Genomic DNA, 21,354 nt, shown 5'->3' with positions numbered 1-21,354 from the left:
GACAGCCCGGTCTGACAGCATGTCCAGGGGACTGAAGTGCTGACGCACCAATGCGTTCATAAAAACAGTTCTGCTTCGCGCACGGCGACGCGGTTGATTTGCAGCGAGAACATGCTGTATAGCAGCCAAATTATCAAATAAATGATATTCATGATGATCGTTTTATTTGTGGTAATGCATAAAGCATATACAGGAACACACTTGTTATTCCTTATTTTTCTTTTTTAAGTATAAAATAGATCAAAATTTGTGCGGGGTGCATTGTTTTAATATCTCATTGCTTGGTGTGATATTGATTTGCCTGACGCGGCTGGATCTGTGAGTCTTTGTTCACTAAGATAGTTGTAAAGACTGGGTCAGCAGCATCTTTCATTTCCTTCTTAATGAAAGAGATTCTTAAAGGAGCTTGAGGCCGGATTGTGGCAGGATTTATGAAAAAAATCTGTATACATTTTAAGTTTTCTAGTAATAATGTCAGATGAAGCGTTCCAAACCCAAAAGAATGAGCCCTCTAGTGTATCTCTCCTTTGCCTTGAACAGGCTGTGTGCTGCAAAATGTGCTGCAATTCGGTCCCGAATTTCCCGCGCTGGGCTGCGGATGTGACGTCACATGACGCTGCATGTGCGTTCTCCCCGTTCTCCCGTGCCGGCTTCACTGTTGGCTGCAGTACCCCCAATGGCCGTCGTGGTGAAGGGTGGCGCTAGAGAGTCTCATTTTTTAAAAGGAGCCTCAAGCTCCTTTAAGCTAAGAGCAACTCTGGGAAACGCGATTTTCTTTCACAGGCTCCTTAAGAAGGTTTGAAAGAAGTCTTTCGCTGTTAAGAGCAACTTAACTGATCTGGGAAACCAGATCAGTTAAGTTGTTTACAAGAGTGAGCAGCGGATCGAGATAAAGATGTCAAATTATACCCAAAACAGGGAGACTTTGAACTTCGTTTTCCTGTAAACGAACGGCCAAAACGCATTAAAACACCAGCGTTTTTACTCCGTGGAAACGGGGCCTCAGTCTCTCTCTGCCACTTTGCTGCTCAGTCCCTGTTGGTTTGGTTCTGTTACTTTAGCCTTATGGTTTTGCACTCTACAACACCCACGCATTACACACACATCGTTCATTCATGCATACCCACCGTACTGATGATACTGACCTTCACATCCCGCAAGGTATACAGGACTGTCTCAGAAAATTAGAATACTGTGATAAAGTTCTTTATTTTCTGTAATGCAATTAAAAAAACAAAAATGTCATACATTCTGGATTCATTACAAATCAACTGAAATATTGCAAGCCTTTTATTATTTTAATATTGCTGATTATGGATTACAGTTTAAGATTAAGATTCCCAGAATATTCTAATTTTTTGAGATAGGATATTTGAGTTTTCTTAAGCTGTAAGCCATGATCAGCAATATTAAAATAATAAAAGGCTTGCAATATTTCAGTTGATTTGTAATGAATCCAGAATGTATGACATTTTTGTTTCTGTAATTGCATTACAGACAATCCCAATATTCTAATTTTCTGAGACAGTCCTGTATTTTTAATTTGGCTTAATTTGGTTAATTAATAAAATCTTTTGTTAACAGTTCTTTGGTGTGTTTCCCTTATTTGTTGTGGCCTAAGAGCCAGTAACACTCGGGATACTGAACTTGAATTAAACCATATATTACAGGCGAGGTGTGAATCATCTCTTCTATTGGTACAACGAGGGACTGCATTAGTTCCACACCAAAAATAAACCTTTTTTATTCTGCAACAAGCACAGACACGATGTTGGCTTGAAAGACATGAAGGTTTTCTGTCACTCACCTGAGACATGAATTCGTAAGCTACAGTTTCATGGTTCTCAAACCCAATCTCTCCTGCAGCCAGCGCTCCTTGCAGGAAGAGACGGAGCGGCAGCTCAGAAAGCTCGGCCTTGATAAGAGCACTAATGGTCTGGTGGGCAAATGAAAAGATCTTCTGGCACTTCTTTTCCCACTTGTCATCCTACAGGAGGAAGTTGAGACGGTTTGGTTACAGAGGAGAGATGACAGCGGGCGTTGTGAGAGGAGCGGGTCTTACTGCTGAGGAGTTCTTCTTGTATCTGAAGGCCAGCTGGTACGCAGCGAACACCAGAGGGGGCAGAGTGTAGCGGATCCTCTGGTTTCCACCGGCACCAAAGTGTTTCCGGGCCGTGTTGAGAATCTGAACCCAAATCACAACGTCACCTTCAGCGTACAACAGAAACCAGATTTGCTGTCCCACAGGGCTGCAACTAATCACTACGTTTATGGTCAGTACAGCTACTGCTTTTAGAAACTATTGATCCAATAATCGGATTATAAATCGAGCAATAACTTGAACCATTTTATTTAGCTATTAGGTTTTTAAATGAAACTAAGCTTGTTTTAAGACATTAAGTACTTCTCATAACCTGAACTCCTCAACTGTTTAGGACATGAAGAAAAGTAAAGAACTAGCAGAAGTGAAGGATGACATGAAGTCAGTTGGTGTTAGAGAAGAGGATGCTCAGGCCACGGCTAGATGAGGAGTCGCCGCCGTGGCGACCGCTCTAGGGAATGAGTCGCCGTGGCGACCACTCTAGGAACCTCCAAAATGAAGAGAGGACCAGGAAGCAGAGGAAAAGAGAGGGAGGCAGAGGGGACACAGAGAGACAGACAGACAGAGACAGGTAATAAAAGTGAACGGTGTTAAAGGTAATAAAAGTGAACGGTGTTAAAGGTAATAAAAGTGAACGGTGTTAAAGGTAATAAAAGTAAACGGTGTTAAAGGTAATACTAAGTGAATGTGTTAAAGGTAATACTAAGTGAATGTGTTAAAGGTAATAAAAGTGAACGGTGTTAAAGGTAATAAAAGTGAACGGTGTTAAAGGTAATAAAAGTGAACGGTGTTAAAGGTAATAAAAGTGAACGGTGTTAAAGGTAATAAAAGTGAACGGTGTTAAAGGTAATAAAAGTGAACGGTGTTAAAGGTAATAAAAGTGAACGGTGTTAAAGGTAATAAAAGTGAACGGTGTTAAAGGTAATAAAAGTGAACGGTGTTAAAGGTAATAAAAGTGAACGGTGTTAAAGGTAATAAAAGTGAACGGTGTTAAAGGTAATAAAAGTGAACGGTGTTAAAGGTAATAAAAGTGAACGGTGTTAAAGGTAATAAAAGTGAACGTGTTAAAGGTAATAAAAGTGAACGGTGTTAAAGGTAATAAAAGTGATGTGTTAAAGGTAATAAAAGTGAACGGTGTTAAAGGTAATAAAAGTGAACGGTGTTAAAGGTAATAAAAGTGAACGGTGTTAAAGGTAATAAAAGTGAACGGTGTTAAAGGTAATAAAAGTGAACGGTGTTAAAGGTAATAAAAGTGAACGGTGTTAAAGGTAATAAAAGTGAATGTGTTAAAGGTAATAAAAGTGAATGTGTTAAAGGTAATAAAAGTGAATGTGTTAAAGGTAATAAAAGTGAACGTGTTAAAGGTAATAAAAGTGAACGGTGTTAAAGGTAATAAAAGTGAACGGTGTTAAAGGTAATAAAAGTGAACGGTGTTAAAGGTAATAAAAGTGAACGGTGTTAAAGGTAATAAAAGTGAACGTGTTAAAGGTAATAAAAGTGAATGGTGTTAAAGGTAATAAAAGTGAATGGTGTTAAAGGTAATAAAAGTGAATGTGTTAAAGGTAATAAAAGTGAACGGTGTTAAAGGTAATAAAAGTGAACGTGTTAAAGGTAATACTAAGTGAACGGTGTTAAAGGTAATAAAAGTGAACGGTGTTAAAGGTAATACTAAGTGAACGGTGTTAAAGGTAATAAAAGTGAATGTGTTAAAGGTAATAAAAGTGAATGGTGTTAAAGGTAATAAAAGTGAATGTGTTAAAGGTAATAAAAGTGAACGGTGTTAAAGGTAATAAAAGTGAATGTGTTAAAGGTAATAAAAGTGAATGTGTTAAAGGTAATAAAAGTGAATGGTGTTAAAGGTAATAAAAGTAAACGGTGTTAAAGGTAATAAAAGTAAACGGTGTTAAAGGTAATAAAAGTAAACGGTGTTAAAGGTAATAAAAGTGAACGGTGTTAAAGGTAATAAAAGTGAACGGTGTTAAAGGTAATAAAAGTGAACGGTGTTAAAGGTAATAAAAGTAAACGGTGTTAAAGGTAATAAAAGTGAACGGTGTTAAAGGTAATAAAAGTGAACGGTGTTAAAGGTAATAAAAGTGAACGGTGTTAAAGGTAATAAAAGTGAACGTGTTAAAGGTAATAAAAGTGAACGGTGTTAAAGGTAATAAAAGTGAACGGTGTTAAAGGTAATAAAAGTGAACGTGTTAAAGGTAATAAAAGTGAACGGTGTTAAAGGTAATAAAAGTGAACGGTGTTAAAGGTAATAAAAGTGAACGTGTTAAAGGTAATAAAAGTAAACGTGTTAAAGGTAATACTAAGTGAATGGTGTTAAAGGTAATAAAAGTGAACGGTACTAAAGGTAATAAAAGTGAATGGTACTAAAGGTAATAAAAGTGAACGGTACTAAAGGTAATAAAAGTGAATGGTACTAAAGGTAATAAAAGTGAATGGTACTAAAGGTAATAAAAGTGAATGGTGTTAAAGGTAATACTAAGTGAACGGTACTAAAGGTAATAAAAGTGAACGTGTTAAAGGTAATAAAAGTGAACGGTACTAAAGGTAATAAAAGTGAATGGTACTAAAGGTAATAAAAGTGAACGGTACTAAAGGTAATAAAAGTGAATGGTACTAAAGGTAATAAAAGTGAATGGTACTAAAGGTAATAAAAGTGAATGGTGTTAAAGGTAATACTAAGTGAACGGTACTAAAGGTAATAAAAGTGAACGTGTTAAAGGTAATAAAAGTGAACGGTACTAAAGGTAATAAAAGTGAATGGTACTAAAGGTAATAAAAGTGAATGGTACTAAAGGTAATAAAAGTGAATGGTGTTAAAGGTAATACTAAGTGAACGGTACTAAAGGTAATAAAAGTGAACGGTGTTAAAGGTAATAAAAGTGAATGGTGTTAAAGGTAATAAAAGTGAATGGTGTTAAAGGTAATAAAAGTAAACGGTGTTAAAGGTAATACTAAGTGAATGCGTTAAAGGTAATAAAAGTGAACGGTACTAAAGGTAATAAAAGTGAACGGTGTTAAAGGTAATAAAAGTGAACGGTGTTAAAGGTAATAAAAGTGAACGGTGTTAAAGGTAATAAAAGTGAACGGTGTTAAAGGTAATAAAAGTGAACGGTGTTAAAGGTAATAAAAGTGAACGGTGTTAAAGGTAATAAAAGTGAATGGTGTTAAAGGTAATAAAAGTGAACGGTGTTAAAGGTAATAAAAGTGAACGGTGTTAAAGGTAATAAGAGTGAACGGTGTTAAAGGTAATAAAAGTGAACGGTGTTAAAGGTAATAAAAGTGAACGGTGTTAAAGGTAATAAAAGTGAACGGTGTTAAAGGTAATAAAAGTGAACGGTGTTAAAGGTAATAAAAGTGAATGGTGTTAAAGGTAATAAAAGTGAATGGTGTTAAAGGTAATAAAAGTGAATGTGTTAAAGGTAATAAAAGTGAATGTGTTAAAGGTAATAAAAGTGAACGTGTTAAAGGTAATAAAAGTGAACGTGTTAAAGGTAATAAAAGTGAACGGTGTTAAAGGTAATACTAAGTGAACGGTGTTAAAGGTAATAAAAGTGAACGGTGTTAAAGGTAATAAAAGTGAACGGTGTTAAAGGTAATAAAAGTGAACGGTGTTAAAGGTAATAAAAGTGAACGGTGTTAAAGGTAATAAAAGTGAATGGTGTTAAAGGTAATAAAAGTGAATGTGTTAAAGGTAATAAAAGTGAACGGTGTTAAAGGTAATAAAAGTGAACGGTGTTAAAGGTAATAAAAGTGAACGGTGTTAAAGGTAATACTAAGTGAACGGTGTTAAAGGTAATAAAAGTGAACGGTGTTAAAGGTAATAAAAGTGAACGGTGTTAAAGGTAATAAAAGTGAACGGTGTTAAAGGTAATAAAAGTGAACGGTGTTAAAGGTAATAAAAGTGAATGGTGTTAAAGGTAATAAAAGTGAATGGTGTTAAAGGTAATAAAAGTGAACGTGTTAAAGGTAATAAAAGTGAACGTGTTAAAGGTAATAAAAGTGAACGGTGTTAAAGGTAATAAAAGTGAACGGTGTTAAAGGTAATAAAAGTGAACGGTGTTAAAGGTAATAAAAGTGAACGGTGTTAAAGGTAATACTAAGTGAACGGTGTTAAAGGTAATAAAAGTGAACGGTGTTAAAGGTAATAAAAGTGAACGGTGTTAAAGGTAATAAAAGTGAACGGTGTTAAAGGTAATAAAAGTGAACGGTGTTAAAGGTAATAAAAGTGAATGGTGTTAAAGGTAATAAAAGTGAACGTGTTAAAGGTAATAAAAGTGAACGTGTTAAAGGTAATACTAAGTGAATGGTGTTAAAGGTAATAAAAGTGAACGGTACTAAAGGTAATAAAAGTGAATGGTACTAAAGGTAATAAAAGTGAATGGTGTTAAAGGTAATAAAAGTGAACGGTGTTAAAGGTAATAAAAGTGAATGGTGTTAAAGGTAATACTAAGTGAACGGTACTAAAGGTAATAAAAGTGAACGGTGTTAAAGGTAATAAAAGTGAATGGTGTTAAAGGTAATAAAAGTGAATGGTGTTAAAGGTAATAAAAGTAAACGGTGTTAAAGGTAATACTAAGTGAATGCGTTAAAGGTAATAAAAGTGAACGGTACTAAAGGTAATAAAAGTGAACGGTACTAAAGGTAATAAAAGTGAATGGTGTTAAAGGTAATAAAAGTGAATGGTGTTAAAGGTAATAAAAGTGAATGGTGTTAAAGGTAATAAAAGTGAATGGTGTTAAAGGTAATAAAAGTGAATGTGTTAAAGGTAATAAAAGTGAATGTGTTAAAGGTAATAAAAGTGAATGGTGTTAAAGGTAATAAAAGTGAATGTGTTAAAGGTAATAAAAGTGAATGTGTTAAAGGTAATAAAAGTGAACGGTGTTAAAGGTAATACTAAGTGAACGGTGTTAAAGGTAATAAAAGTGAACGGTGTTAAAGGTAATAAAAGTGAACGGTGTTAAAGGTAATAAAAGTGAACGGTGTTAAAGGTAATAAAAGTGAACGGTGTTAAAGGTAATACTAAGTGAATGGTACTAAAGGTAATAAAAGTGAATGGTGTTAAAGGTAATAAAAGTGAACGGTACTAAAGGTAATAAAAGTGAACGGTACTAAAGGTAATAAAAGTGAATGGTACTAAAGGTAATAAAAGTGAATGGTGTTAAAGGTAATACTAAGTGAACGGTACTAAAGGTAATAAAAGTGAATGGTGTTAAAGGTAATAAAAGTGAATGGTGTTAAAGGTAATAAAAGTGAACGGTGTTAAAGGTAATAAAAGTGAACGGTGTTAAAGGTAATAAAAGTGAACGGTGTTAAAGGTAATAAAAGTGAACGGTGTTAAAGGTAATAAAAGTGAATGGTACTAAAGGTAATAAAAGTGAATGGTGTTAAAGGTAATAAAAGTGAACGGTACTAAAGGTAATAAAAGTGAACGGTACTAAAGGTAATAAAAGTGAATGGTACTAAAGGTAATAAAAGTGAATGGTGTTAAAGGTAATACTAAGTGAACGGTACTAAAGGTAATAAAAGTGAATGGTGTTAAAGGTAATAAAAGTGAATGGTGTTAAAGGTAATAAAAGTGAATGGTGTTAAAGGTAATAAAAGTAAACGGTGTTAAAGGTAATACTAAGTGAATGCGTTAAAGGTAATAAAAGTGAACGGTACTAAAGGTAATAAAAGTGAATGGTGTTAAAGGTAATAAAAGTAAACGGTGTTAAAGGTAATACTAAGTGAATGCGTTAAAGGTAATAAAAGTGAACGGTACTAAAGGTAATAAAAGTGAACGGTGTTAAAGGTAATAAAAGTGAATGGTGTTAAAGGTAATAAAAGTGAATGGTGTTAAAGGTAATAAAAGTGAATGGTGTTAAAGGTAATAAAAGTGAACGTGTTAAAGGTAATAAAAGTGAACGTGTTAAAGGTAATAAAAGTGAACGGTGTTAAAGGTAATAAAAGTGAACGGTACTAAAGGTAATAAAAGTGAACGTGTTAAAGGTAATAAAAGTGAATGGTGTTAAAGGTAATAAAAGTGAATGGTGTTAAAGGTAATAAAAGTGAATGTGTTAAAGGTAATAAAAGTGAACGGTACTAAAGGTAATAAAAGTGAACGTGTTAAAGGTAATAAAAGTGAACGTGTTAAAGGTAATAAAAGTGAATGGTGTTAAAGGTAATAAAAGTGAACGGTGTTAAAGGTAATAAAAGTGAACGGTGTTAAAGGTAATAAAAGTGAACGGTGTTAAAGGTAATAAAAGTGAACGGTGTTAAAGGTAATAAAAGTGAATGGTACTAAAGGTAATAAAAGTGAACGGTGTTAAAGGTAATAAAAGTGAACGTGTTAAAGGTAATACTAAGTGAATGTGTTAAAGGTAATAAAAGTGAATGGTACTAAAGGTAATAAAAGTGAACGGTGTTAAAGGTAATAAAAGTGAACGGTGTTAAAGGTAATAAAAGTGAACGGTACTAAAGGTAATAAAAGTGAATGTGTTAAAGGTAATAAAAGTGAATGGTGTTAAAGGTAATAAAAGTGAACGGTGTTAAAGGTAATAAAAGTGAACGGTGTTAAAGGTAATAAAAGTGAACGGTGTTAAAGGTAATAAAAGTGAATGGTGTTAAAGGTAATAAAAGTGAACGGTGTTAAAGGTAATAAAAGTGAACGGTGTTAAAGGTAATAAAAGTGAACGGTACTAAAGGTAATAAAAGTGAACGGTGTTAAAGGTAATAAAAGTGAACGTGTTAAAGGTAATACTAAGTGAATGTGTTAAAGGTAATAAAAGTGAACGGTACTAAAGGTAATAAAAGTGAACGGTGTTAAAGGTAATAAAAGTGAACGGTACTAAAGGTAATAAAAGTGAACGGTGTTAAAGGTAATAAAAGTGAACGGTACTAAAGGTAATAAAAGTGAATGTGTTAAAGGTAATACTAGTGAACGGTGTTAAAGGTAATAAAAGTGAACGGTACTAAAGGTAATACTAGTGAACGGTACTAAAGGACCCACCAGATACTGCTGGTCGGGGTCGTCGGAGTGGAACAGGTGGATGAATCGACCCACAAGGCTTTGCTCCTCAGCAAAGTCCTCCGGGTCGGGGTCGTCGGCCGGCTGGTCCGGCTGGTCCTGGATCAGTGTCGACACCAAGTTCAAGATGGTGTCCACCTGGTGGAACAAACACATTTAGCTTTATTTACAGAAGAAAAGAAGCCAAACAGACGGCCAATATAAAGAAATAAAGAAGTGAACACGGTACGTTATCTAAAAGATGGATGTAATCAACAGACCTCTGGAAATGTTACTGTTAAAACCAGCTCCAGACTGAACCGAGGGTGTTCAAGTGTTCATGTGTGGAGCCATCTTAACAGTCATTAACCTGAATTATGCTATCCAAACAAATGACTAACAGGTCCAAACGACTACCAAAACTCATTTATGTGATTTGTTCATATTAGATTAACCCAATTCTAGAGTTCACAAATAGTGTGTAGTTCCCTCTCACAGCTGAATGAAGCTGTGGTTGCGTTATTCATTCCTCTTTTTATCAAGTATCATTCATTGAGTGCGTTTACATGGGAAGTTTATTCCTCTTTAATTCAGAATTAAAATTAAATCCGATTTAAAATGAGTAAAAATTACCATGTAAACACCTAATTCTGAATGAAAATGGCCATTCCGAATTAAACTTAATCCCGAAGTAAGTTGCTGGTTTATTCAGATCTCAGTTGTGAGTTAGTTTTTGTTCCGGTAGTTTAACTTCCGGTCCCCCCCCTATCCAATCAGAACCTTCCCAACCCCCAGACCTGGAGAGGAATTGGAGAAAGACCATCAAACGTGTTTTCCATGTAAACCTCAATTCAGAATTGCTATTTCCATGTAAACTGGAAGGAAAATAGTTTAATTGGGAATAATTACTTCCGAATTAAAAAATGTCATAACCACGGCCTTTGATTCCTCATCTTTACTAAGACCTTACCTGTTCCTGGGCCACGATGGTGGTGTTGCAGTCCAGCGTGTTGCTCAGCACGTAGCAGCTCATGCTCTTGCGGGACTCGTAGTCAAAGTATTCAAAGAGCGGGGGGAAGTGTTTGAGCTGCAGCACCATCAGGATATTGTTGTACGTATCCACGGGGATCTTCAAAAGTCGGGTAAGCTCTTTAGACACAGCACTGCTGGTTGCTATGCTGAAAGAGGAGAAGAAAATACGTTAGGATTGGAAATGTAAATGAAATCAAGTGCTCAACGTGAAATCGGTTCACTTCAGTTCATTCTGTGTTGCACCAATTCACGCGAAAAAGAAACAGTACGGTCCTCCGGAGGCCGGTGGAGCGAGACGCCAACACATCGGGACATATTCCCAGTTAAATGAGACAAAAGGGCCACGGGTCAGAGGATTTAATCATGACTTGGGTTCAGTTTACTACAGGGTCCATCAGGTGAAGGCTAAGACTCCACAAGCTTTTAGTTGACTCCTTACACTAATATGTGGCCAGTGGACCATCCAGTCCCTATTGTCATTATGTATATTAACATTTCACATCAATGGTGTGTATGTAGCATGTCTATAAGAAAACTAAACTAAACAAAACAAACACGTGCTATGTGCTCAGAGGAGATACCAATTGACTTTAAAAAACAACAAAAATCCACATTCTCCTAGTCTGAAGTGTTTGCACAACGACTCCTCTCCTCAGGGCTGGGGTCTCATTTCTTTTTTTTTTTCATAATTTATGCAAGACGATGTGTGGAAGGTGTAAAACCAACTCTCTGCTGCTTCACTCATTTAACCACCACAAGATTCCTAGGTAAGAAGTCATTAAATATTGAGATAATTCTGACACTTCCCGTTTTATTTTAAACATCTGGTTCCTTGTGTGTCCCGTTTGATTTTCCTGTTCCATTTTCCCTGATTTTTGCCCCCGTGTATCATCAGGCCTGTTTTTATCTGGGCTTGGCTTCCCCTCCTACCTGCTGGTCCATCTGATAGGTCTGATGGTCGGGTGTTTCACTTATGTTTGTATTCCTGTGTGTGCACTTTTCAACTAAAGGACGTTTATTGGGAGTCCTGCTCCTGCTGCCTCGGTCTTCTGGACCTGGGTACAATTCAAAATGTGACAGTGGCTCCGTCGTGCACCACATTACTAACGGCCAGTCCCAATCCCCCCCTTGTCCTACTTTTCAGTCCTACCCCTACATTTTGTGCGTTCCCGTGAGGAATGTGGTGTCCCAATTCCTCTTTGCATGTAGGGCTATTAGGCATAACGAGGGCTAGTGGGGATATCGAGGGCTAGTGGGGATATCGAGGGCTAGTGGGGATATCGAGGGCTAGTGGGGATATCGAGGGCTAGTGGGGATATCGAGGGCTAGTGGGGATATCGAGGGCTAGTGGGGATATCGAGGGCTAGTGGGGATATCGAGGGCTAGTGGGGATATCGAGGGCTAGTGGGGATATCGAGGGCTAGTGTGTATGAATCTAGCCCTTCACAGCGAGGGATTTCAGATGCTCACTCGCTGACCTAGGGCCAGAAAAATTTCCCAGAATGCTTTTCGTCATCATTTGCAGACTGAATCAAACAAAAAAACATGGCGGAAATTTCAAATTTTTAGTAAATAAAATCAATATTTTGAGTTAGTTTCTGCATAAAAATGTATTTTGATTACATTTCTAGCGAGAAATATATATTTTACTTTCATAATATTCACTCAGTGAATGTATATAATCACTCGCTTGCTCGTTGTTGCGAAGTCTTCAGATCTCGCCAGAATAAAGGCCGATTCATGGTTCCACGTTACACCAAGCCAGAGCCTACGGCGTAGGTTACGCGGCGACGCGCGCCGTACCCTACGCCGTAGGCTCTGCGTCGATTTAATGCAGAACCATGAATCAGCTCCTGAGCCGGCGGCTCTTCTCATCCCGAAAACATCGGAGCAAATTTCTTAACAGGCGTTATTTGGATAAACTGAGCCCAGGTTGGGGATCTTAACGGTTCCTTTCACACCTGAAAAAATATTAAAACTTAATAAAGTGGCATATTAACAGCGCTACAGCGGAAATTAAAACAGCTATTAGCTCTTCGGCTTCCTGATATGGTGTGACGTTTGTGCAAACGTAACTACACAGTCGCTTACGTACCCGAACGTAAACCACGCAGTGACGTAGCAAGTGGTGTCCCAATCCCTAGGGAACATTACAAAGCCCTACGCCTGTGGCTTCATTTTTAGGGGTGGTGGTAGTGAGAGAGGGCTAGTGGTAGTGAGAGAGGGCTAGTGGTAGTGAGTGAGGGCTAGTGGTAGAAAGTAGGGGGTGTATTGGATGCATGTACACTACTGCTTATTGAATTGTATCGTTTTCCATCCTTGGAGGTCTCACCAGTCATCAAGTGCCTTGTCTGCTGAATCTGTCAAGCTTTTGGATGGACGTGATAAACATGTGGCGCTGTACACATTCCACTTGAACTTACTGCTCCAGGTTGAGCTTGTTGAAGATTTCCACCGTGCTCTCCAGGACCTTGTCTACGTAGTCCACCCGGTCGGGGTAGCATTTCATCGCTAAGTTGATGAGAGACACCTGAAGAGAGACCACGTCCTCTGACGGCATGTCCTGACGAGACTGTAGATGAAGAAATAGAATGGCAAAAGACAAAAACAGTCAGAAGTTTGCATGTATGTGTATAATATACAATGCAGCAATTATGATAAATTAATCAAGTGCATTTGATCAGCGACGCTTGACGCAGTACAGTTGTACACAGTTTTTCCACACAGTGTTTCTACTTTTTAAATCAGTTACGTTTAATAATGACACACTCAGTGCGTTTACATGGGAAGATTAATTCCTATTTAATTCAGAATTAAAATTAAATACGATTTAAAATGTTTAAAAATGACCATGTAAACACCTTAATTCCGAATGAAAATGGCCATTCTGAATTAAACTTAATTCAGAAGTAAGTGGCTGGTTTATTCTGATTTTAAATCTGAATAGAATAATTCCGTGATCATGTATACACTCATTCCTCTTTAAATTAATCCCGGTCTCTCTTTCTGCTCGTTCCCTCGCCCGTCTGTCTCCATGACCTTATATTCCACGCTGGGCTGGTTTTCCAAACAAAGTTTCAAGATGCAGCAGCAGTAAACGCTGGTCAAGAGCAGAGACCATTTATTTAATAAATAGAAATCATTAAAAGAACAGATGGAAACAGGAAACATCAAAATGTTGAGTTGTAGCAGCTAAGTTAGTTTTTCTTCCGGTAGTTTAACTTCCGGTCCCCCCCCCTATCCAATCAGAACCTTCCCAACCCCCAGACCTGGAGAGGAATTGGAGAAAGACCATCAAACGTGTTTTCCATATAAACCTCAATTCGGAAATTACTATTTCCATGTGAACCCGAAGGAAAATAGTTTAAAAAACATTTAAGCATGGGCATTGATCAAACATCACAACAGAGTTTTACTGTCGTCGTGATCAAACTCTCCGGTTTCGTTAGTTTGTTAACATACACGGCTGACGTGCTTGGAGCACATGAACAATGTTGAATGCGTATGTGTCTGGCTGTTTTCAAAACTGCATACCTATACTAGTACTATGTACTTATTTGTCAAAATGCAATATGCTCCTTATCTAAAATAAATAAAATACATGAATGTTCTGCTATTTTTCCCTCCCTGGAGTTTTTCCAATCATCACTGAAATTTAAATATAATTTAATTAAACGTCTCTTCCAACTGAACCAGAGCAAACTCACTTGGATGACAGTGGCCACTTGCTGAGAGAAGATGTCGAACAGCTTGATCTCCGCTGGGATCCCCGGGCCGTCTTCTCGATGAGCAAACAGAGCAAGCCTGAAAAACCAAACAACCATCGGTCATGAATGAAAGTGGACTTGCTGCCTCTCACACTGATAGAGAGATAGCAGAAACATGGTGACAGGACATGTTTGGAGAAAAGACAACAAAAAACAGCATTCCTGAATGAGAGCAGAGAGGAAACTTTAATGGAGTTCTCTCATCCTGCTGGACACAGGTCTGAAGGAAAACTTTTATTTTCTTGTTCCAAAAGCCAAACACCAAAAATGGCACACCTAGTCATGTTGCATACATTGGAATTTGCGATGCTCCTCCCAGAGAAATTGTCCAGTGTGCTTTGAAATTTGCAAACTTACTCTAAAGCCTTTAATGATGAGAACTTCAAATCAACTTTCACATAAGCTAAACAGTGTGGGTGTGGCAGGGCTGCAAATATGCATGTTTTTTAGTTTTGCAAAATAGTAAAGTTTGTGGTTGCAACAGAGCTATTGATTTTCCTGGTCTAGACAGATCAATAGTTTAATATTCACTAATTGTTTTATCGGCCCCTGGTGGAAACATGGACATTTTATGCAGAAAAAGTAGCCACATTTAGCTTGAAAGCGCTAAAGCAGTGGTCTTCAACCCTGGTCCTGGAGATCTACTGTCCTGCATGATGCTAGATGCTACAAACACAAGGAGCTGTCAACAACAGAGCTGTCCAGACCTTGATAACAAACTAATAAGGACCGTTAATTAGAATCAGGTGTGCTGAGGCTGGAAAACATCCAAAACATGCGGGACAGTAGGGCCCAATCTCAATACTCCCCCTACTTTTCTTCACTCGCCCTTCTTTTCTCCACTCGCCCTTCTTTTCTTCCCTAACCCCTAAAAAAGAAGGGGGAGATTTTAGGGCACTTGAGATCTAGGGCACTTGGCCCAGGTGCCTGTCCCATTTCTCCTACTCCCCCTCGTTTTCATCCCTAACCTGATCAGGAAGCAGAGAGCCAAAAGCTGTTTTAATTTCAGCTGTAGCACTGTTAATATGGCACTTTATTAAGTTTTAATATTTTTTCAGGCATAAAGGTAACCTTAAGATCCGCAACCGGGGCTCAGTTTGTCCAAATAACGCCTGTTAAGAAATTTGACCCGATGTTTTCGGAGATGAGAAGAGCCGCCGCCCCCGGGGAGCAGCCTCAGCTGACAGCCCGAGAAGAGACGTGTCCGCCGGGTCAAGCTGCTGCGTCGTCCCGGGAGAGAAACTCTCCCGGGACGCAGCTCTGTTGAGAATTATGCTGGCTGAAATAAATCATTTAGGAAGATGTTGGTTTAATAGATGAAATCTAACAGTTGTAGCTACGCCTGTTAAGAAATTTGCTCCGAAGTTTAGAGATTTCTGTCTACCGGCTCCGGAGTTTAGGTCCGCGTTAAATCGACGCAGAGCCTACGGCGTAGGGTACGGCGTACGGCGCGCGTCGCCGCGTACATCGACGCAGACCTTACGGCGTAGGTTACGTAACCTACGCCATAGGCTCTGTGTTGGTGTAACGCGGAACCATAAATCCCTTTATTCTGGCGTGATCTTCGACAACTTTATCTGAAAGTGTGTAAATTACCCAGATAACAGCTGGATTACTTTGTGGTTTCTGAAGACTATTATATCAGAAACATCCAAAACAAATCTGACGAGTCACAGGATTATTTCTCTCTATTTCTCTGAGACGAGTCTGCCTGTTTGCCTTCGGTCGGCGAGTCAAATCGACGCAGAGCCTACGGCAAAAGCATTCTGGGAAATTTTCATACCCCCTCGCTCGCCAAGTGAGCATCTGAAATCCCTCGATCCGTAGGGGATATTCTCAGCCCCTAGCCCTCGTTATGCCCCCTCCCCCTTGGTGAAAAGAGGAATTGGGACACCACTACCTTCACGGGAACGCGCAAAAGTTAGGGTTAGTGAAGAAAACAAGGGCGAGTATTGGGACGCAGCCTAGATCTTGAAGACCAGGGTTGGTGACCACTGTGCGTGTGTTGTGTTTTGGATTAAATGAGCAAGATCTAAAATGTCTCCTTTTAATGTTGGTTAAAGGTTGGTTGACAGCGTTGGTTGACAGCGGTGGTTAACAACGTTGGTTAACAGCGTGGTTAACAGCGCTGGTTAACAGCGTTGGTTAACAGCGCTGGTTAACAGCGCTGGTTAACAGCGTGGTTAACAGCGCTGGTTAACAGCGCTGGTTAACAGCGTTGGTTAACAGCGCTGGTTAACAACGTTGGTTAACAGCGTTGGTTAACAGCGTTGGTTAACAGCGCTGGTTAACAGCGTTGGTTAACAGCGTTGGTTAACAGCGTTGGTTAACAGCGTTGGTTAACAGCGCTGGTTAACAGCGTTGGTTAACAGCGTTGGTTAACAGCGCTGGTTAACAGCGCTGGTTAACAGCGTTGGTTAACAGCGTTGGTTAACAGCGCTGGTTAACAGCGCTGGTTAACAGCGTTGGTTAACAGCGTTGGTTAACAGCGTTGGTTAACAGCGCTGGTTAACAACGTGGTTAAACAATTGTTAACAACGTGGTTAACAACGTTGGTTAACAGCGCTGGTTAACAGCGTTGGTTAACCGCGTTGGTTAACAGCGCTGGTTAACAGCGTTGGTTAACAACGTGGTTAAACAATTGTTAACAACGTTGGTTAACAGCGTTGGTTAACAGCGTTGGTTAACAGCGCTGGTTAACAGCGCTGGTTAACAGCGCTGGTTAACAGCGTTGGTTAACAGCGTTGGTTAACAGCGCTGGTTAACAGCGCTGGTTAACAGCGCTGGTTAACAGCGTTGGTTAACAACGTGGTTAAACAATTGTTAACAACGTGGTGAACAGCGTTGGTTAAACAATTGTTAACAACGTGGTGAACAACGTTGGTTAACAGCGTTGGTTAAACAATTGTTAACAACGTTGTTAACAGCGTCGGTTAAACAGTTGTTAACAACGTGGTGAACAACGTTGGTTAACAGCGTTGGTTAAACAATTGTTAACAACGTTGTTAACAACGTGGTTAACAGCGTTGGTTAACAGCGTTGGTTAACAGCGTTGGTTAACAGCGTTGGTTAAACAATTGTTAACAACGTTGTTAACAACGTGGTTAACAGCGTTGGTTAACAGCGTTGGTTAACAGCGTTGGTTAACAGCGTTGGTTAAACAATTGTTAACAACGTGGTGAACAACGTTGGTTAACAGCGTTGGTGAACAGAGCAGGAACTGCAGATGACTGCTGACCTATCAGGCAGTTCAAGATTGTGTATCTGGCATTTGTTTTCCAAGAGATGAATTTGAAAAACCTATAACTTGTGCTGTAAATGATGCCTTTATTCTTCTAGGAGACTTCAGAAGAGCAACGATCAGAATAGGCTCATAAAACAACAGCCATAGAAACTGTACCTGTCAATGAGAGCAATGATGATGTTCTTGACGTTGACGTGTTGATGAAGCTCTGCACAGGAACGCAGAAAGGGGTTCAAGGTTTGTAGATGGAACTCATCTGGGAAAACCTTTTAGAAAAACATTTTTCTTCAGTCGAATGTAACATCACTTACACTTCATATTATACATAAACCCCCTAAAGAGACACCGACACAGGGTGATTTCACTGGATGGCAGACGGTTCTGCTCAAGTAGTTGGCACACAACCTTCTTCCACCAAGCCGGTTCCAGGGACAGTGTTGGTGCACAACTCGTTCAACTTGCCAACCAGCTGAGAACTGGTTTGCTTTTTCCATAGCTGGGGTGCTATGGGGAGCCACGTTATTACTAATGCTGTCAAGCGATTAAAAAATTAGAGATTAATGAATTAAGATCTGTAATTTATTAATCTAATTCATCTATTTTCTTTAATCTCACCCACTACAGTACTTTCCTTCTTGTTTTTTTTTTTTTTTTTTGCATTTCCTGCAGTATTTTGTAGCATTTCCTGTAGCGCAGCTCCATCCATGTATATTACAGTTCCTGTAACCCTGTAAGGATCTAAGCCTTCCTTGGCTCTGAGCACGAGGAACTAACGGACTTTGTCATCTTATCAATAAATAGTGGGTTATGGGGGGGGGGGGGGGTGGGGGGTGCAATGCTGGGTACGCTGATGTAAAAGGACAGGCATCATGCTAACTTGGGTAATAAACATGGGGTATCTAGCAATGGAAAAGGCATTATAGTCACAAACACCACATTCTTTCTAGCTCACATTAAACTACTGGACTGGCCTGCAGTTCAAGGAAGATATGGAGACCTGCTGGCTTTTAAACAGAACTGATGACAACTACTGCAGGAGTATTTAAAAAACAAAACACTCCGTGTGCCTGAAAACTCACTAACATTCAGCTTCAGTGGGAGTGTGGGGGAGGGAAAGTACTCAGCACTTTTTAAAAGTGACTGCACAATAGATTTATGCTTCAAGTCCCGTCTCCATACGACACTGCAGTTTTTCATATTCAGTGTTTTGTTCAAAAGTGGAAACATTTCAGTGGAGCCTTTAACATTTCTGTTTCTACTGCAATCTTACACCTGCAAACTTTACCTCTCAATCTGAGCACCAACATTTAGAGTTCTGCATATGATGCATCTTTTCACTTTCTGATAGTCAGTGAAGCCATTTAATATCTTAATGGGTCAGCATATCACTTGAATGTGGTTTCTCAGTACAGTCTGAGGAAAGTGCATTAATGATGAAGTCCGGCTGGTCAAGCGGTTCAGTTCTCTGAGCCTAAAAGTACAAACTTTGTAAGTTATGAGAGATGGAAGAAACTCTACACCACATACCTGAATAATGCACTCCATTAGATATTCCTGGGCCAATGAGTCTCTGCAGTTCACAACCTGCTCCAGCACTCCAGGAAGAACTACCTGCAGAAAGAAGCAACGTGACAGTATTACTGTACAGATACCAAGCTATTCTGACGCCCAACTGAATGCTGAAAGCATGTTCTGCATATGTCAAAAGTAGCAAATGTTAGTGGGGAAAATAAACTCATTCAGTTTATTTTACATGCACTCTTTTCTTTTTAATTATTATTTTTCACAGCAAAGCAGCTAAAACAACACAATACAGAGCTCATAGGTGCAAGTAGACACACAGCAGAGGATCATCATGCCAATCTATACACTTGGATTCTTATTCCAAGCCAGATCTACAAGTCCAGCCTTTATCCTTTGAGATGTGGCGGCATCTAGTCAAAGAAAGGTCCCAAATCCGGTAGAGTGAAAAGGGTTTGTCCCTCAGGGCAGAGGAGAACGCTTCAAACGGGATTACATTTGTCACAGTTTGTAGCCATTGAGATAAAGTGGGAGCCTTATCAGAGATCCACATAACCAGAATGCATATTAGAGTACAGTGCAACAGAATATGTAAAATATCTCTGTTACTGAAGTCAGCTGGAAGCTGATTGGTCGGGGGGCGGGGCCGTCACCACCCTCCGTGCCACTGATTGGTCGGGGGGCGGGGCCGTCATCACCCTCCGCGCCACTGATTGGTCGGGGGGGCGGGGCAGTCAGACGTTTGAATCAGGAAACGGGAGTCCGCGCGAGCGCGACTCGCTGCGATTTTATTATGAAGCGCAAAACGTCTGTTTGGTGATCCAACTCTGAGGTGCAGATGTTCATAAACCTGGTGCTGAGGAGAGAATTAAAAAAGGGATGTAGACGGGCTGTTTTACTCTCAGCCGCTCGCGGCTCCAGCTGATTTCTGATCAGCGCCGACATGAACAAAGCGGTTGCGCAATCGAGTACGTCACAGCAGCTTCACCCCAACCTGCCCACTTCTCACCTGGCTGTGGAAAAACCAACGGGGACAAAACGGGTAGAGGCGGGACAAGCCGAGTAAGGACTAGTCCAAAAGGGCCATAAATGCACTATGAAACTGGCCAGGTGCGGTCCCTGAAGAACATGCCTGCCAGGCAGTACCTGGACAGACTGAGAACACGTTTCACGTTTCTGTACCTCGGTCGGCCGGCAGGAACTTCCTGGCGGGGGCTAACTGGGATTTCTAAATTACATTAACATAAATCATGTGACCACAGCTCATTCCAAACATTTGGACCAGACACATTTTGCTACAAGTATATTTGATGGAGTTAGAAAACCAGTTAGAAAATAAATAGATGGAAAGACGAGGCGGTTCAGGTCCTGTTGCTACATCACACCAATGTCGTTTATTAGTTATTACTACTGAAAACATGTCAATGTTAATAACATCTTAGACACCCTACACTCAACAGATATACAATTAACAAGGACACTATCGCATTAGCCACATTCACTCAACACCAGGGGCGGGAGCGGGGTTCACCCCACCCGCGTTCCCATGTGGGTCCGGGGCTGGGGGGCCGTGGTGCCGGGGGCCTGGCGTGGGTCCGGGGCTGGGGGGCCGTGGTGCCGGGGGCCTGGCGTGGGTCCGGGGCTGGGGGGCCGTGGTGCCGGGGGCCTGGCGTGGGTCTGGGGCTGGGGGGCCGTGGTGCCGGGGGGCCGTGGTGCCGGGGGCCTGGCGTGGGCCCGGGGCTGGGGGGCCGTGGTGCCGGGGGCCTGGCGTGGGCCCGGGGCTGGGGGGCCGTGGTGCCGGGGGCCTGGCGTGGGTCCGGGGCTGGGGGGCCGTGGTGCCGGGGGCCTGGCGTGGGTCCGGGGCGGGGGGGCCGTGGTGCCGGGGGCCTGGCGTGGGTCCGGGGTGGGGGGGGCCGTGGTGCCGGGGGCCTGGCGTGGGTCCGGGGCTGGGGGGCCGTGGTGCCGGGGGCCTGGCGTGGGTCCGGGGCGGGGGGGCCGTGGTGCCGGGGGCCTGGCGTGGGTCCGGGGCTGGGGGGCCGTGGTGCCGGGGGCCTGGCGTGGGCCCGCGTTTCTGGGGGGGCTGCCTGGCGGGGCCGGACCCCCCCGGGGAGTGGAGAGTGAATGAGTGTCCATGTCTGTGTCGGTGAGTGTGGGTGTGTAAGGGTCCTGCGATGGAAGATGCACAGAATGTTGGGACTCCATCAGCAGGACGATACATTTGCAGATGGGCGCTCCTTTGGTTCTGTGGGGGGGGGCGCTTTCGTAGGGACGGTTGCACCTGCCCGTCTCTCCGGGCAGGCTGGCCTCTTGCAGGGTGGGGGTCGTTGGCCTGGAGGGTTTGGACCTCCTGGCCACATGATCGGCCCATGCCGGGTGATTGGTGCTCGGCTGGTCCTGGTCCATCACCGTGGGTTTCCTGGCTGCCTCCTCCCCTGGGCATTGGGGCTGTCACCTGCTGGGAGGGGGCGGGGCTTCCCTCTGTCGCCTGCTGGGAGGGGGTGGGGCTTCCCTCTGTCGCCTGCTGGGAGGGGGCGGGGCTTGCTGGTGGGGGGTTCCCCCCCCCCCCCTTCTGGTTTCCGTAGGCGGCTGGTGGCCTGGGTTCGGGTTTCTTCCTTGTTGGCTTCATCTTGGCTTTACACACAGTTAGACATACACACCTGCTCACTCACCTACACACTCACTCCGCAGTTTT

The 21,354-nt window shown here is 41.3% G+C and overlaps 1 protein-coding gene across 1 annotated transcript in view; it reads right to left on the bottom strand.

Moving 5' to 3' along the window:
• The window catches only part of vps35 (VPS35 retromer complex component), a 73,016-nt gene that overhangs the window by 6,688 nt on the left and 44,974 nt on the right, over window positions 1-21,354 (bottom strand). The window contains exons 7-14 of the mRNA XM_061735697.1: window positions 18,669-18,752; window positions 17,298-17,407; window positions 13,838-13,934; window positions 12,554-12,702; window positions 10,069-10,276; window positions 9,102-9,257; window positions 2,063-2,185; window positions 1,808-1,987 (exon numbers count right to left, since the gene is read on the bottom strand). Of these exons, the coding sequence (XP_061591681.1) occupies window positions 1,808-1,987; window positions 2,063-2,185; window positions 9,102-9,257; window positions 10,069-10,276; window positions 12,554-12,702; window positions 13,838-13,934; window positions 17,298-17,407; window positions 18,669-18,752 (1,107 nt within the window). The remainder of the gene's footprint in view (window positions 1-1,807; window positions 1,988-2,062; window positions 2,186-9,101; window positions 9,258-10,068; window positions 10,277-12,553; window positions 12,703-13,837; window positions 13,935-17,297; window positions 17,408-18,668; window positions 18,753-21,354) is intronic.

The sequence above is a fragment of the Cololabis saira genome, chromosome 2, assembly GCF_033807715.1.
Source record: "Cololabis saira isolate AMF1-May2022 chromosome 2, fColSai1.1, whole genome shotgun sequence".
In the NCBI taxonomy this organism is placed as follows: domain Eukaryota; kingdom Metazoa; phylum Chordata; class Actinopteri; order Beloniformes; family Belonidae; genus Cololabis; species Cololabis saira.
Note: the sequence above shows the minus strand (reverse complement) of the source record. Positions and strands in the feature narration are given on the sequence as shown.